The sequence below is a fragment of the Patella vulgata genome, chromosome 5 (assembly GCF_932274485.2).
Source record: "Patella vulgata chromosome 5, xgPatVulg1.2, whole genome shotgun sequence".
Classification (NCBI taxonomy): Eukaryota; Metazoa; Mollusca; class Gastropoda; family Patellidae; genus Patella; species Patella vulgata.
Genome location: NC_065883.2, coordinates 4,871,747 through 4,890,142, shown reverse-complemented (window position 1 = coordinate 4,890,142; position 18,396 = coordinate 4,871,747). Strand labels below are relative to the sequence as shown.

The following is an 18,396-nucleotide window of genomic DNA, read 5'->3' as shown; positions in this document are numbered from 1 at the left end:
TAATTGTTTAAAAATATCTAAAATTCTATGCTTAATGGATTTGAAATATGATGAGTTACAGAATTCTCTATTTTCCCAATATAGCCTAGACCTATTTGAAATAATTCATTCCTTATATTTGTAATCCATTGACTTTTATTAGATACCTGGTCCAGTAAACAACATTTTAAAATCTTATCATCAGTATTTAGTAGTTTTGTCCAATATTTAAAAATTCTGATGTTTCTCATTACATGTAAGGGGAATCGACCTAATTCAAAATAAATCATACTGTGCATAGTTGTTTGTCTAACTCCTAATATTCGCTTATAAAAATTTGATTGAACTATCTCCACATTAGCGGCTTTATGAAATCCCCATATTTCTGCACCATATGATAAAATGCTTCCGACATAAGTATCAAATACTGACAATTTAGTTTCAATGTTAAAAAAGTTATCATTACATACTCTTAATACAGAGAATAAAGCTTTCCTGCCCTGATCAGCTACATGTTTCTGGGTTTTCAAAAATTTACCATTATAGTTTAAAATCAATCCTAAATAGTTAAAAGTGTCAACAATTTCTATTTCATTACCATTATAAAACCATTTTTCATTTTCTGATAATTTCCCCCCATTTCTAAAAACAACAATTTTAGTTTTTTTCGTATTTACAGTGAGGTTCCATTTACAAGTATATTTACATAATGAGTCAAGCAACTGTTGTAAACCCTCGGGCGTTTCCGAGAACATCGCCTTGTCGTCCGCGTACATTAAAAGAAAAAGGTTCATGGTATCTAATGGAATGGATGGACAATTTTCAGAGTACAAATGGTTTTCAATATCATTAATGTAAAATGAAAATAATATGGGACTTAAAATTTCGCCTTGAAATAGACCTGAATTACAATTAAAAAAGTTCGACAAATCACCATGTAGTTTAACACAACATTTTACCTGATCATATAGAGAACGTATCAATTTTAAAATGTTTCCTTTTATGCCTTCCTGAATTAGTTTATACCATAGATTTACTCGTGTGATTAAGTCAAAGGCTTTTGAATAGTCAAAAAAACAGCAATAAATTCGGTTGATCAACGTATTTAGAATAAAAATAGCATCTGTAGTTGATAAACCTTTTCTGAAACCAAACTGGGAATGAATAATACTACAATGTGATTTGTCATATTATAATAATCTATTGTTTAATATGCCAATGAATAATTTGCTCAAGCAGCTAACAAGGGTAATTCCTCTATAATTGTCAGGGTTACCGGAATCGCCCTTTTTGAAAACAGGCACTATTACACCAATACACCAAGTAGCTGGGAAACAACCAGATTCTAAAATATTATTGAATAAAATGTTTAAAACGGGTACAAGTTGTTGTGAACAATAAATAAATACTTCATTAATAATTCCATCAATTCCACAAGATTTGTTCTTTTTTAAGTTCTTGATGGCTTTATAAATCTCGTGATAAGTAATTGGCCCATTAAGGCCAACATCAAGGTCATCCCTTACTTCGTTTTCAGAAAGTGTCTGATTATCATATTGAGATAAGAATTCGTTTACATCATGATCAATATTATGTGTTATATTTAAAGCCAAGTTACTAAAATGTTCATATAAGTTATCTATAGTAACCGAAGGGTCCATCAAGTTCTTACTCTTCTTGAAAAGTTTATAAAACATGGCTGGGTTGTCTTTCCGTAGAAAATTAATACGGTTGCCTTTTATTTATACAGAAGGGTGATATTATTTCCATAAGGGTCCGGGAGAATTCGTCAACACTATTATCTATTGAAGTTTTCGACCGGTCATTTAGCGTACAACTATCAATTAAAACAGTCTGATAAATGCTCAACTGATTTATTAGTTCACTACACCTATGATGATCCCATTTCTGAACAACTTTAGTTTTGGGTATAACACTATGACGATTAATACTACTAACGTCCGAGCTATTCAGATTGAAGTTCAGCTTGATACAAAGTGGTGAGTGGTCTGAAAACTCATTAAACTGACCAGATTCAAAACTTTGTATCAAATTAAATTGGTCATAGTGCATCAATGAATAATCGATTAAACTTGATCCTTTAACACTATTAAATGTATAAGAACCGTTCTTGTCAGACAAATATCTTCCGTTTATTATTCTTAAACCAGTTGCCTTACACATATTTAATAATTCTCTACCAAAACTATTTATAGTTTTATCCATGTTGTTTCTCAATTTCAAAACATGATAATTATCAGGGTTATAAACAATTATATTAGATAATAGCTCATCCGCTGTTTCATTTAGTTTATCATAGGCCACAAAATCATATTCAATAGATGTACGACTATTAAGATCACCAACAGTAATAATAGTATGTGAATTAGAAACTTTACTGATCTCTTCTTCTCTCATAGAAAACACTGTTGGAAGGGGGGAAATAACATGCAAATATAGCAAGCGGGTTGTCTACTGGACTTGGGGATGATACATTTATAAGTACAATGCAGTCTAATATATTCATATGGATTTCACATGCAGATATAATTTTATTTCTAATAAATATAACAGTTCCCCCACCCCTCCCTTTGTCTCTAACACATTTGTACACTGTATAGTCTGTTAATTCTATCACATCATCTTCACTAATCCAGGCTTCAAACAAACACAAAATGTCATGTTCACAAACAATGTGGATGAAAGCTGGTTCCATGAGCTTTTTTCTCAGTCCTTTGCCTACATTCCAAGCTAATATAGAGAGTCCACTCCCCGAGATTACCTATGCCCGCATTGGAGATGTTTCCGAACTTGAACTGAAGTGTGCGTGGCGTTTCGCTGAAGGTCTACCGGAACTACTAGTAGCAGTAATTGTGTTTCTGTTGTTGGTTTCCCATGGTCTAATCGGATTATGAGTAAATGTGGCTTGTGGAGGATTTCGTACCGGTTCGTTATCATATCTGATTGAAGGTCTTGGTCAAACTGTGTAGCATTGTGTTTAGTAATATCATAGAGTTGATTATTAACAAATAGTTTATCTCTTACCAATTATACTTTCTGACCACTTATTCGCAAATTCTTCATTACAGGGTACAATTTCTTCCTTTCTTGTTCAACAATAGGGGGGAATTGTTCGTTTATTCCATAAGGTTTTCCCCTCAACATATTGGCACGACTCTTTACTAAGTCCACATCACCATAATACAAAAACTTCGCCACGATCGGTCTGCTCCTGTTTTCTTTAAACTTTCCGAATCTGTGAATATTTCCGAACTCAATTTTGTGCTCAATTTGCAATTCTCGATACAGCAAATCTTTCAGCATCTCTTCCGTGTTCTCATCACTATACTCCTTCAAACCATTAAATATTAATACAGTCATTAGTGATCTTATTGAATGCCGCGGTTAATTAATGGCTATAGGGATAGAAGGTGTCGCGAATGCTTTAATTAATTAGGCATTTATGAACACCTTTAAAACTATTCAAACATGATTATGGTCACATTAGCTAATCAAAAATTACTTGGTCACGTGGTTGTCACTTTGATAGTTATTGTGTGAAAGATAGGACGTCTTTATTTTTCGGTAAACAGAAAGCAATATTTTCCAGCATTCTATGGGTTTGTTTATGTAATCAAAATGAACTCTACAATTACAGAGTGGTATCGTACATTATTGAGAAAGTTGTTTTTAACCAGTTGCATAATCATGGATCGTGTTTTAACTTGTATTCAAAATTTCAGTCAGCATACAGAGAATTTCACAGTGTTGAAACGGCTTTAGTAAGAGTTTATAATGACATTTTAATATCCATTGGTAAATGTGAAGGTGTAGTTCTGGTTCTTATAGATTTATCAGCCGCATTTGACACGATCGATCATGATATTTTATTGTCACGTCTTTAATCTTGTTTTAATATTTCAAATACGTATTTTATATTTATATTTATGTATCATTGAATATATAATGTATTATATTTCTATGCATGTGTGAATTTCTTGCAATAAAATTAATTCTCAATGAACGTGTACAATATACTCCCATCTTGGCAAACTATCAATGTTACTGAATCGCGAATTAAGCAAATAAACTAAATAAGAATCCATGAATTAGCACCTATAGTTTTAATTAACTTGAAAGGTTTTCGAATAAGGGGGGATAACTCCAAAAGATCGTAGAATGCTGGAACTAGATGGACTAAGACTAGTAATTACGAATGTAGTGCGAGTTATAAATAGACATTTTTGGGTTGACTTTTGGGTCTAGAATTGGAGAAAAGGGATCAAATTTGCAATTTCATAGCAGTTTTGGGTAATACTGATGATATTACAGCGGAGGGATAGGGGGTGTAAAGTGTCTTTCTGCAGAGCAATCATTGTGTCGGAAGTGAGATTTTCACCCCAGTCAACTTGAAATCTGCGTAGCAAAAAATCTAAATGGTCAACCCCCTACAAAATTATGATGAGGAGATTGCCAAATGTTGTTCCCATTGTGCCTATAAAGATTGGAACAAACGGAATGTTGAGTAAAAAGCTACAGCCTGTGATGTTACAGCCATTTAACATTGAAGTCAATGGGCAAATAATTGCTAGTCTGAGTCCAGACCGGGTTCATCTTCTCACCTGAACACATACGTAAATTCAAGTGAGAGTGAGATCTGTTGCTAAGACACACCTTCACGCAACTTCCGAATTTAATCATTATAATCGCATCTGATTGGTTTTCGCAGGTTCTCCTGTAATATCACCCTCTCGTTCCCATTTCCGAAAATGATCAACAGGCAAAGAAGCCCCAATCCCCACCCAAGTGAAACCTCCCCTGTGCAAGGCTCCAGTTTGTGTGGAATCAAATATTAGAGAGGGATACCACATGAAATCTGTTTATATGCACACATATAGGTATATATCCAACATATATCATGGTGTTATTTGAATCTATTAACACGTTAGTCAATATCGGCTAAATACTCATGAACACAGGAAAGTTAATATAAACAAGAAAATATCAAATAATTAAAAGGTAAAATACATAGAAAAGTTATATAATATTTGTTATTTTTACAAAGGAAAGTTATAAAATATCTGTTTTTTATACACAGGGAAGTTATAAAATATTTGTTATTTATATATACGAAAGTTATAAAATATTTGTTATTTATATATACGAAAGTTATAAAATATTTGTTATTTATATATACGAAAGTTATAAAATATTTATAAAAGTCATAAAATTTTTGTTATTTATACACCGGAAAGTTTTAAATATTTGGTATTTGGAAGGTGAAATAAACAAGAACAATATTAAACACTCAGGGAAGTTATAAAATATCTGTTATTTATACACTGGAAAGTTGTAAAATATTTGGTATTTTAAAGGTGAAATACACAAGAAGGTTATAAACGATGTTATTAAATACTTGTTATTTTAAAGGTAAAGTACACGCAAAGTTAATAACATATTTGAAATGAACAAATAAGTTGAAAAATATTTGAAAGGTGAAATACGTATCGATATGTATTCTGCATATGAAAAAAAAACCTCATTAATTTGATGCCTGCTTGAGGATGTCCAGCGAGGTGAGAAGACAAATTATGTCTAAAATTTTAATTACATTAGGAATATCAAGTAGACAGACGTGTAAATGATGATTATATTTTCAGAAGTTTAATAGACCGTTCGGTCAAAGTTCGACCCTATACAGCTATGAATCTCGATACGTAGACTTATGCAATAGGTAAATATCACGTCAATTAGACCTTTTTTCATCTGTTTTTCCATGTAAAAACAATATAATTCAAATCGTGAAGTTTCTTTCGTTTGGCCAGTGATATTAAAGGTTAAAACAAGAAGGCTACTGAACAAAGTAATATCATCATTGAATAGAGTTGTGTAGTAGAACTAGAATTTGTGCTACCATCAAGGCTTTTCTTTTCACCATTAGACCCTGCAGTGTTGCCACCACTGGAACCTGTAGGGTCTCCACTGGAACTTGTAGGGTCACCATAGGAACTTGTAGTACCGGCATTAAATATTGTAGTGCCACCATTAGAGCTTGTAGGGTCACCATAGGAACTTGTAAGGTCACCATAGGAACTTGAATTACCACCATTATACATTATAGTGCCACCATTGAAACTTGTAGTGCCACCATCAGAACTTGTAGTACCACCACTGGAACTTGTAGTGCCACGACTGGAACTTGTAGGGTCTCCACTGGAACTTGTAGGGCCACCATAGGAACTTGTAGGGTCACCATTAGAACTTGAAGTGCTACCATCAGAACTTGTAGTAGCTAAAAAGCGATGATAAGAGAGGACATTTGAGTGTGAGAGGAAGTGTAAAATGCATGTTTCTACTCCAATATCAATTAATATTAATACATGTACATCTTTAGGATCATATAAATAATCACAAATAAACACAATGCATAAAATGTGAAACACTGAGGAATGACCATGGCGCTTGTTGTGCTTATGATACCATACCCACCAAAGCACGTTACTTGTCATTGATGGAGTGCGAATTTTCCCAGGGGTACAGGTGCGAGTTACATTATGATTAGTTATGTCTCAAATTACAAGAGCTATAAATAACTATTGTAGATGCACACACAACGAGAAAACCAAAGGACATTAACATTATTGTTTTAATAATTTTGTTAATTATATATTTTTCTTTTATTTTCTTAGACCTGCATTTTTTTATTTCACATTTTTCTTTGTTTGAGCCCAAGTTTCAAACTCTGATGTTATTATAAAACAAACCAGAGAAGATTTATAACACAGGGAAGTGATAAAATATCTGTTTTTTATACACAGGGAAGTTATAAAATATTTGTTATTTATATATACGAAAGTTATAAAATATTTGTTATTTATATATACGAAAGTTATAAAATATTTATAAAAGTCATAAAATTTTTGTTATTTATACACCGGAAAGTTTTAAATATTTGGTGTTTGGAAGGTGAAATAAACAAGAACAATATTAAACACACAGGAAAGTTATAAAATATCTGTTATTTATACACTGGAAAGTTGTAAAATATTTGGTATTTTGAAGGTGAAATACACAAGAAGGTTATAAACGATGTTATTAAATACTTGTTATTTTAAAGGTAAAGTACACGCAAAGTTAATAACATATTTGAAATGAACAAATAAGTTGAAAAATATTTGAAAGGTGAAATACGTATCGATATGTATTCTGCATATGAAAAAAAACCCTCATTAATTTGATGCCTGCTTGAGGATGTCCAGCTAGGTGAGAAGACAAATTATGTCTAAAATTTTAATTACATTAGGAATATCAAGTAGACAGACGTGTAAATGATGATTATATTTTCAAAAGTTTAATAGACCGTTCGGTCAAAGTTCGACCCTATACAGCTTTGAATCTCGATACGTAGACTTATGCAATAGGTAAATATCACGTTAATTAGACCTTTTTTCATCTGTGTTTCCATGTAAAAACAATATAATTCAAATCGTGAAGTTTCTTTCGTTTGGCCAGTGATATTAAAGGTTAAAACAAGAAGGCTACTGAACAAAGTAATATCATCATTGAATAGAGTTGTGTAGTAGAACTAGAATTTGTGCTACCATCAAGGCTTTTCTTTTCACCATTAGACCCTGCAGTGTTGCCACCACTGGAACCTGTAGGGTCTCCACTGGAACTTGTAGGGTCACCATAGGAACTTGTAGTACCGGCATTAAATATTGTAGTGCCACCATTAGAGCTTGTAGGGTCACCATAGGAACTTGTAAGGTCACCATAGGAACTTGAATTACCACCATTATACATTATAGTGCCACCATTGAAACTTGTAGTGCCACTATCAGAACTTGTAGTACCACCACTGGAACTTGTAGTGCCACGACTGGAACTTGTAGGGTCTCCACTGGAACTTGTAGGGCCACCATAGGAACTTGTAGGGTCACCATTAGAACTTGAAGTGCTACCATCAGAACTTGTAGTAGCTAAAAAGCGATGATAAGAGAGGACATTTGAGTGTGAGAGGAAGTGTAAAATGCATGTTTCTACTCCAATATCAATTAATATTAATACATGTACATCTTTAGGATCATATAAATAATCACAAATAAACACAATGCATAAAATGTGAAACACTGAGGAATGACCATGGCGCTTGTTGTGCTTATGATATCATACCCACCAAAGCACGTTACTTGTCATTGATGGAGTGCGAATTTTTCCAGGGGTACAGGTGCGAGTTACATTATGATTAGTTATGTCTCAAATTACAAGAGCTATAAATAACTATTGTAGATGCACACACAACGAGAAAACCAAAGGACATTAACATTATTGTTTTAATAATTTTGTTAATTATATATTTTTCTTTTACTTTCTTAGACCTGCATTTTTTTATTTCACATTTTTCTTTGTTTGAGCCCAAGTTTCAAACTCTGATGTTATTATAAAACAAACCAGAGAAGATTTATAACTTCGTCTATTTTTCAAAGCCAGTAAGAGAAATGTGTTACGTATGAATCAATTTTTAATTTGACAAATACACAGAATTCCCTATTACAAAATTTCAAAATATTTGTACACAAAAAAACCCTTAGAGAGTCCAGGTAGCAAAGAAATTCTAAAATATACTTCGATAACTTAGTCCGTTTGCAGGGTGTCAAATCAAATATTGAAATAAACATTTTACATACAAATTTGCGAAGACCCCATGAAAATATTTTAAAAGCTTTGACACATTTTTAGCATAGTCTACCTTTACGATGATACAAAAATGGAAATTCTCTTTTATTAACAAGCCAACAGTGAGGTTGATGTCCCCCGCCGAAATCCCCAAATAAATAGATGACACATATTAATTAATCGCACATCTATTTTTTTCAAAAGTATCAAGCAATCAAACTGATTATAAACTATACACTAAGTTTCATCACTCTCTATCAGATAGAATCAAAGTTATCTTGTCCCGAAAGCATTGACCAAGGAAATTGCTTATCTCTGCTTAGCTTTAGCTCGATATGTTAATCATTGAACTAAGTTTAAACATTCTACCTCAATTAGAAGAAGAGTTGTTCTGTTCCAAAGTCTTGACCAATCAAAATGCGTATTGCTCCTTAGCCTAAGCAGAAAATTCTCATCATCGAACTTAGTCAAAGGTATTGATGTAATGAAACTATACACCAAGTTTCATCACTCTCACTTAATTAGAACTAAAGTTATCGTGTCCCAAAGCATCAACCAATCAAATTGCTTACCTCTGCTTACCCTAAACAGAAAATGCTCATCTTCACACTCCATCAAGGCATTGACCTAATAAACACCTACACCAAGTTTGAATATCTAGCTCAATTAGAAGGAGAGTTATTGTGTTCCAAAGTCTCGGCCAATCAAATTGCTTATCGCTCTGCTTACTCTGAGCAGAAAATGCCCATTATCGAACTTAGTCAAGGTATTGATGTAATGAAACTATACACGAAGTTTCATCACTCTCACTTAATTAGAACTAAAATCATCGTTTCCCAAAGCATCAACCAGTCTAATTGCTCATCGCTCCTTACCCTAAGCAAAAAATGCTCATCTTCGAACTTCATCAAGGCATTGACCTAACAAACACCTACACCAAATTTGAACATTCTAGCTCAATTAGAAAGAGAGTTATTATGTCCCAAACAGTGTGACGGACAGACGGACGGACGGACAGCCAGACAGACGAACCCATTTATTAGTCCTCTGCTTTCTTCGAAAGGCGGGGGACAAAAATCATGAAATCTCCATGAGAGAAGTTGACAGTGGGGACGGAACACATGTTTTATTTATGCCATATATTACAAATAAACGTAACTTTCTACATACTTATGATTTGCCACTGTCCGTAGGTACATTGATAGTCATCATTATATATATACCTTTCACCAGTTTTATAACATCGTTCCTCCGTATAACAATAATCGTCCTATAATAGAAGTCGAAATTAACAGATGTGATCAAGGTTTAAATTTTGGTGTTCCTTAATCTTAATAGCCTATTCATATCCGACCTCCGTTTAGAAAAAATATTTACCACCAACGGCTGACTGTATTGTTTTAATTAATAGAAGTTGTTCACGTCCCAACTCGCCACACTTTCAGACAGTATAAATGAAGGACAGCACACGAAATGAAACCATTTCAGACAAATCATGGACCCTTCACGAATTAGGGGATATTTTTTTAAAGATACATTAGTTAAGAGTTCTATAAAGAGTTGGCCATTTTTGCTATAATAATTCAAAAATAGATGATAAAAAAAAGAAAATGTTTGAACTCTCAGTCAAATTTCTTTATTCTGAACGGAATTGTCAGTGTTGGAAGTTTGGACTAGAAATTGTGTCTGCACCGTCTATGAGAATTGGCGATCGTTTGATTGACAGACGATAATTCCACCCACATATTCTCAATTATCAAGTAACATGCTCAATGGCGACTAACGGTAAACGTTAGCTTGGTCCGCCATTTATTGATTTAATTTTAAATGGACGACTGTTTAAATCCAAATTGTATCCAAGCCATCCGTGGGTCTGTAGTGTTGAGTTTGAGCTTGTCGTGTAAATAAAGGTCTAATTAATACTTTCTATAACATCTGAAGCCTAAACAAGGACAAGCAATATGCAGATTTAGCTCTTGCATAATGTATGCCTAACTAATCTAAGCATGTTTCAAAACAATCAATGGAAACAATTTAGCAGGGGGAGGTAATGTCCTTTTTCATGTGCCGATAATTAATTTTATCGGCTGCTGCTACTGGATCCATTTAGTTGATATAATTTTACAAATCCGTAATCTTGATAAATATTTCAAGTGTCAACAAAGGTCGCACCCTCTTTTGCTTATTATTTTAATGGTGAGCAGTTTATTTCGATGACAAAGGCACATTAGTTGCTTGCTTATTAATCTTAAACATTTGATCGATTTGGTCGAAATCACCGTAGTGGTAAAATCACACATGCATATTTGTTTTTACTTTTGTTTATATTCATTATAGTTATAATAATAATTACGGCTTCACACATATTTACAAAGTACATGTATATCATACATAAGCTTTTCAAGGAAAGGCATTTAAAAATAGAAATAGCATATAAAAGAAAAGAAATTGCAAATAAACATATATTCATTGATTAACAAGGATTAAGGGATTTGAAATGTTTTACTTAATAACGATATGTTATATTAAACCTACTTTATGCAAGAGGTAAATCTGCCTATTGCAGGTCTTTTTTTAGGCCTGAAATGTTATCTAAATTATTAATTAGACATTAATTAACTTATCCAGACCATAATCAACTCTCGATGGCATCGCTAGGCTGCGATGTTTATTGGATTAGGTTCCGATTTGATGTTCGACTTCCATTCATAATTAAATCATGAAATGGATAATCGAGACTATGTTTTTTTATAGTACCGACTTTAGTAATGATGATCGAGGCTAGGCCGAAAATTCAATCTCCAAAATCTCGGTTCATAGTGGATCAATTTGACTGAAATTTTCAGCAAATTCTCTTTACAATATGTAGCTTTGAACTATTTTAGTCAGAACTGCCAGCTCTTTATCTAATCTCCCATAATGTATCTTTAAGAAATGTGCATTTTTTTCGGGCTGATTATACCGACCAGAAGATATTGTTAGGGAGAATAAAGACATATACTTACAAACATTCTACATGTCACGGTCTCGGCACCAATCGTACAGTCCATGCAATTGGAATTCATGATAACCACTGTTAACTGTCGACTGAAGAGTTGTCCATCATTGGACACAGCTACCCTGTAGCTTGGTACTGTTGTGTCTACAACGGGAACACCTGTTGATCGTTTTTGTCTATTAACAGGTAGTGGACACGTGACTTCACCAATACTTTCAACAACTGGAGCATTTGTGATGTCTACTTCTGCGTTTGACTGTATCAAATACAAAACATTTATAAACAGATGTGTCTTGAACTCAACCCATTATTTATTCCCTTTGTAAAATGTAGCTGGGTTGGGAGTTCTAATAAAACATAATAATTCGAATATTTGGGCTGGAATATATATTCAGAAAAACTCGATACTATTTCAAAATAGTGGCATAAACACACAAAATAGATGTTTTTTCAGTGGTTATTATTTTAGAGGAAACTGAAACATTTAGACAATTAATGTTGAAATTGGTGATATTCGTTAATGAAGGATGATGCAGTTAAATGATCAAATATGACCCGTTTAGTCCACTATAGATATAGCTAAAAATCAGTAGGATCTTCATCCGATAAAGTTAGAAAATCGGTAGGATCTTCCCCCGATATAGTTAGAAAATCAGGTGTCTAAAGGAAAGGGCACAATCGAAAAACAAATTGACGTCAAAAATTGCTAAACATCTATGGGCGTCTTCGTTCTCTTATGACAAGCTTATGGCTAGCTCAACAAATCTTGCAAAACCCATAGTGTTTCTTAAGATTCAGTATTAGGGTCAATAAGTCCGTGACTATGAACTTCCCTATAACTAGCTCAGTCATTCGAAAAGAACAATCTGAAAGATGTAGCCTGTATACTGTGTTGTTGAACTGTTGATAGGCGGACATGGGTGAGGGCAACACACTTCCGAATCATATAAATTTTTATATAAGTACGATAGATTACCGAACCTCGAGGGTCAGCAGTCGGCATTTGAATTTGTCAGATTCTATAAAAGGTCCACCAAATACTGCAATCTCGTCACAATTGCTATCAGTGCGATTACAATACCCGTTCGCTTCCAGACTATCGGCCAGAGGTGGTTGATTTAGATCAACAGAACAATCTGGTCCCGAATAACCATCATTACAATCACATGTACCTGTTGATTACATAAATTGTTAATATAGACTAATTATAAAATATGCTAAGAGAAAATGTGCCAGAATAAGAGTTACATATGGAATTTAAGAGCATATACAATCAAAAATATGTATATGTTCAAAAATTATGCAAATCGATCAGTTTTTACTTGGGTTCATCTTATGTCATGCAAGAACAGTTATGGGTATAAAACAGATAGAGTAATAGCTATTCTGTTATGTCTCCCACAGAAACAAATCAATGGTTGTGTAGATATTTTGCCAACCATCTGGCTTGCTCTCTCCTCACTCCCGTAATCACAGATGTTAAAAAATAAATCGCCTCGAATCCACGGATGTTACAAAATAAATAACGATCACGAATGCCAAGAATAGCGCCGAATTCGAACTTTTTCGTAGACGGCTCTTAACGTTCGTAAGTGATTTTTGAAAAAAACGCTTTCATATGAGCTACGGATCGCCCCGAATCACAGATATTAAAAAATAAATAACGATCACAAAGAACTCATCCAATAATACCAGAATTAATAAGTTTTCAAGAATTAATATCACTTGTAAGTACTGAATATCTTTTGAATGTTTCAAATCCCGTAGCCTTTGGTGAAAGGGTAAGGATTCTTTCACATTTGATTTGAAAGTTCAAATCATACACAGCTACAGCAGCCCTGTAAGAGAATTCAATCTTCTGCATATCTGAATACACAGCGACTTTTTTAAATAATCAACTGCATATCTGAATACGTGTTCTTACCATTAACACAGTCACCTCTTTCTGAACACTCTGCAGGACAAGCTACAGCTTTAACTAGTTTTAACACAGAAGGTTTATCTGGACTAGTTTCCTGCCGAAGAGTAACATTCATACTAGCCTCACGTAAACACTGACTTCGTATAGCGTTTACAGCAGCCAACGAAAAATCTGTTGTTCCACTTAGCTTAAATTCAAAATAAAAACAAGAATATGAATACGAAAAGCAGTATAATTTGAAAAGATAGAATAGGAAAAAAAATCCATTGCAACAAACGCGTGATAAACGACAGACCGTGAAATCATGACAGCTTGTTTCGTCCATTCAAAATGTAATGCTTTGTTTTGGTAATGTGATGTTGCCAACAATGGGGATCATCCTTAGGGTATAATGAATAAGTATACAAAGTTTGAAGAAAATCCATTAAGACCTGCGCCCTGTAGGCGACCCACAGACATACAAACATATATACATACACACACACACAGACAGGGGTGATGGCATAATACGTCCATATTATGAATGTGGGCGTGTAAAACGAATCTCAAGTCATTTAAACTATTATGAAGTTGCACAACCAAAGGGAATTACTAAGACAATAGATCTGGCATCATGAACTTGAATTAATTAAGTTCCTGCTTACCTGAATATCAGTAACGCAACTTGCCATTGGAGATGAAACATCAACGCCAGGTACCTCTTTACACCGATTAACCAAATTTGAAGATTTAAAGATATTCTCACAATATTTCGCAGCAGACTCATTGGTCCACCCATTTTTCCAACTTATATCCTACAAAAAATGAAATGAAATAGCGTTTAACGTCCTGCTTCTACTGGACAAATGGATACTGGTATAGGCCATGCATTGTGCTATAGGGGGAAATTTTGCCTGGACGGCGGCACTGCAAAAAAATGAAATGAAATGGCGTTTAACGTCCTATTTCTACTGAGCTAATGGTGATTTGTATGTGCCATGCAGTGTGCTATGAGGGAATATGTTTCCTGGACGGCGGAACTACAGCCTACTCTTATTTCGAATTCCAACTGTCAATGGTTGGTTTATGTGCATGCAACTTCATCCCATCTGAATAACTATACCTCCGTCTTACATCACTGGGAACCCCAAGGGGACATCCCGATGAACTTTGTCTGTCAACGCAGGGACTGAACACGGGACCTCTAGGTTAGGAAACAAAAGTCCTACCGACTGAGCCACCGTGAGCGATTAACAGAATGATATTATACATGATTTTAGACTTTGATTTAAATCAATTTAAGAATAATACACATAATTTGACACACTGCACGGAGATTCTGAATTAATGTTTGAAAATTCCAAGCTACATGGGAGCCACGACGAGTAAGACGTTGGCTCGCTAACCTGAAGGTTCTGATGCGTAGGCCGAGAAAGTTCATCTAGATATCCAGCGTGGTTCCCCCTTGTCGGTGGTGCAGGACAGAGGTCATCGAAGGTAAAACGTATAGTCGTTCGGATGGGACGAAAATCCGAGGTCCCGTGTACACATTGGCGTGCACGTAAAAGAACCCTGGAAAGTTGGAATCCGATATAAAAGTAGGCCGTAGTTCCGTTGTCAGGTAAAATGTCCCTATTCTCATTCGGTCTGTCCCAAAACGACAGAAAAAACAGCGGCTGCCAGGCAGGATACGCCCACATTTTGCAAGAGATGGATAGAGAACAAGCTAAAAACAAACGGGATTTTTTGTACAATTAGGGACAATAATCCAGAAAGTTATGGTCTAAAATCAAGGGCCATAATTCAGGCAGTTAGGATCCGATATGTGCGGATATCGAAAGGAACCAAGATCTTTGGGTTATAAACTTACATTTTAAGTGTCATCTAAATCAGAAGAAAATTGTGACCTCTAGAGGGTTCACAGCATTGATATACCATATTTTTACACTAATCGTATACGAGGGGTGGCCATTTTGTCCGGCAGTTTAGGTCCGATTTTCACAAAATTCGAACTCAACCAACATTAGGGTTTAACAATGATATATTTGAACGTTTTGTTTTAAATCGGATAATAATTGTGACATCTAGAGGGACCTGAAGCTAAAAACGCGATTTTTTGTACAATCAGACGCCATAATTCAGGAAGTTACTATCCGATATGCGCGAATATCGAAAGGAACCAAGATCTTTTGGCTATGAACTTACATTTCAGGTTTCATCAAAATCTTTTGGCTATGAACTTACATTTCAGGTTTCATCAAAATCAAAAGAAAATTGTGGCCTCTAGAGGGTCCACAACATTGATATACCATATTTTTTTTTACACTATTCGAGTACGAGGGGGGGCCATTTTGTCTGTCAGTTGTGGTCTGATTTTTACGAAATTCGAACTCAGCCATCTCTTGGGTGTAACGGTGATATACGTATATCACGGTCCGATATGCGCGAATATCGAAAGGAACCACGATCTTTGGGTTATAAACTTACATTTCAAGTTTCATCAAAATAGGATTAAAATTGTGACCTCTATAGGGTCCACAAGCTAAAAACATGATTTGTCGTACAATCAGGGGCCATAATTCAGGAAGTTACGGTCCGATATGCGCGATACGACTTATCTTCTATCTCACACTCTGTGGAAGAGGACGTTAAACAATAATAGAAGGAAAATATAAAACACTTTATAACAAAATAGTGTATGTATACTTTACCCTTTTAATTCGTCTATGATTCTCCGGGTGGTATCTTATTGTGGGTATCGATCTCTTCTTGCGGACTGGTGAAATGCAGCGTTTCTTGTGAACTTTTCTGAATTCTTCATCCTCATTACAAATAACTGGTTCGTTGTATGATGAACAATCGATTTCTTTTATGACATGGCCATCAGGTCCCTTCTTGCATTTGCATATTTTATAACTACGAGACCACGCACGGAGCCTACCCAAGTTGTCTGTATTAAACATATCTTCACCAGGAGGAGTCCTTGAAATATTCAAATGAACTGGAGACAATTACAATTATTTATTTCTTACAAACGTTTGAATTGCCTCCTAACTAAACAATGTTTGTTAAAATGACAGTCGATATTGAAACTAGTCGCATTACATATTCTGCGGGAATCATTAAAGAAACATTACGGGAGATTTTTATAAGGAGTTAGCCATTCTTGCTATAACAGTTCAACAAGAGCATCGCTAACGCTGCAATATACGTCCACATTCCAGCTTTGATTGATATATGGTACTTTTTAAAATGAAGAGAATGAAATATGAAATGGCTGTAATATGATCAGAGGCAAAGAAGGCTAGGCGTCGGGTTTGTTTTGCCAAATATCCAGACAAAATACTAACAATAAAGTGGGTGTGACCCTGCCCCAGGAGGTCGGGGCAAGCATCAAAATAAATAGTTGCTGTCGTTATGGTATAAGGAATAAATATGCAAAGTTCCAAGATGATCCATTCAGAATTGCAGCATGTAGACTATAAATACAAAAACTGGGCGTGGCTTTGCCCGTGGGGGGTTGGATATGGAAACAATATAAATAAGTACCATCCTGTTATTGAAATGACAACATCAATAGTTGCCGTCCTTAGGATATAAGGAATAAGTATACCAAGTTCCAAGATAATCCATTCAGAATTGTGGCCTTTGGGGGTTAAAGGCAAAAATTGGGCGTGGCTCTGCCCCTGGGGGTCGGGGCATTCACCAAAATCAATAGTTGATGCCCTTAGGCTATAAGGAATACATATGCCAAGTACCAAGTTGATCCATTCAGAATTCCGGCCTGTAAATAATATAAACATAAAAATTGGGCGTGGCTCTGCCCCTGGGGGTCGTGATATGCAGTTGTCGTCTTTGGCTATAAGGAATACATATCCCAAGTTCAAAGACAATCCATTAAGAATCGTGGCCTGTAGGCAACTCACAGAGACACAAAAAAATGGGTGTGGCTCTGCCCCTGGGGGTTGGGCAATCCCCAAAAAACAATTGGGGGCATCCTTATTGAAAAGGAATAGGTATGCAAAGTTTCAAAACGAAATGTTAAGAATTGCGGCCTGTAGGCGACACAAAAGGCACAGAAATTTGGGGCGTGGCTCTGTCCCAGGGGGTCGGGCATGCACCAAAAATAATAGAGGTCAGCCTTAGGGTATAAGGAATAAGTATAAAAAAGTTTTCAAGATGATCGATTAAGCATTGCAGGCTGTAAGTGACATACAGACACACAAAAAGAAAATGGGCGTGGCTCTGTCCCTGGGGGCTGGGCATTCACCACAAACAATATGGATGTTCATTAGGATAGAAGGAGTAAGTATGCAAAGTTTCAAGGTGATACGTTAAGAAATGCAGTCTGTAGATGACAAACAATGACTAAAAGAAATGGGCGTGGCTCTGCCACGGGGGTCGGGCATGCAGTGGCAGGGTATAAGGAATTCATATGAAATATTTTCAAGACGATCGATTAAGAATTGTGGCCTGTAGGCGACACACAGACGCACAAAAAGAAAAAGGGCCTGGCTCTGCCCCTGGGGGTTGGGCATGCACCTCAAACGATAGGAATGTTCCTTAGGGTACAAAGAATAAGTATGCAACGTTTCGAGATCATGCGTTACGAAATGCGGCCTGTAGACGACAAACAAACAAATACAAGAAATGGGCGTGGCTCTGCCCCTGGGGTGTAGGCGACACACAGACACACAAAAAGGAAATGGGCGTGGCTCTGCCCCTGGGGGTTGGGCATGCACCCCAAACGATAGGGATGTTCCTTAGGGTACAAAGAATAAGTATGCAAAGTTTCAATATGATACGTTAAGAAATGTGGCCTGTAGATGACAAACAAAGAAAT

General features: G+C 35.3%; 1 protein-coding gene across 1 annotated transcript; it reads right to left on the bottom strand.

The window, feature by feature from the left end:
- Positions 1-6,943: 6,943 nt before the first annotated feature.
- On the bottom strand, positions 6,944-16,881 carry LOC130012960 (von Willebrand factor D and EGF domain-containing protein-like). Its single transcript, XM_056101219.1, has 7 exons — positions 16,265-16,881; positions 14,219-14,368; positions 13,578-13,761; positions 12,635-12,825; positions 11,661-11,909; positions 9,826-9,925; positions 6,944-7,958 (listed from the first exon to the last, which is right to left on the bottom strand). Exons 1-7 carry the CDS (start codon positions 16,514-16,516, stop codon positions 7,504-7,506), a joined length of 1,581 nt encoding a protein of 526 aa, XP_055957194.1. The 5' UTR covers positions 16,517-16,881; the 3' UTR covers positions 6,944-7,503.
- Positions 16,882-18,396: the final 1,515 nt, after the last annotated feature.

Bases quoted from the DNA above. Each gene is read 5' to 3' on its own strand.
- LOC130012960 (XM_056101219.1), bottom strand. From the start codon at position 16,516: ATGTTTAATACAGACAACTTGGGTAGGCTCCGTGCGTGGTCTCGTAGT. The intron at 9,926-11,660 runs GTAAGTATATGT...CTTCTATTATAG, and splicing joins CCGTGACATGTAGAATGTTT to GACGATTATTGTTATACGGA. The intron at 7,959-9,825 runs GTATGTAGAAAG...ATCGCTTTTTAG, and splicing joins CGGACAGTGGCAAATCATAA to CTACTACAAGTTCTGATGGT.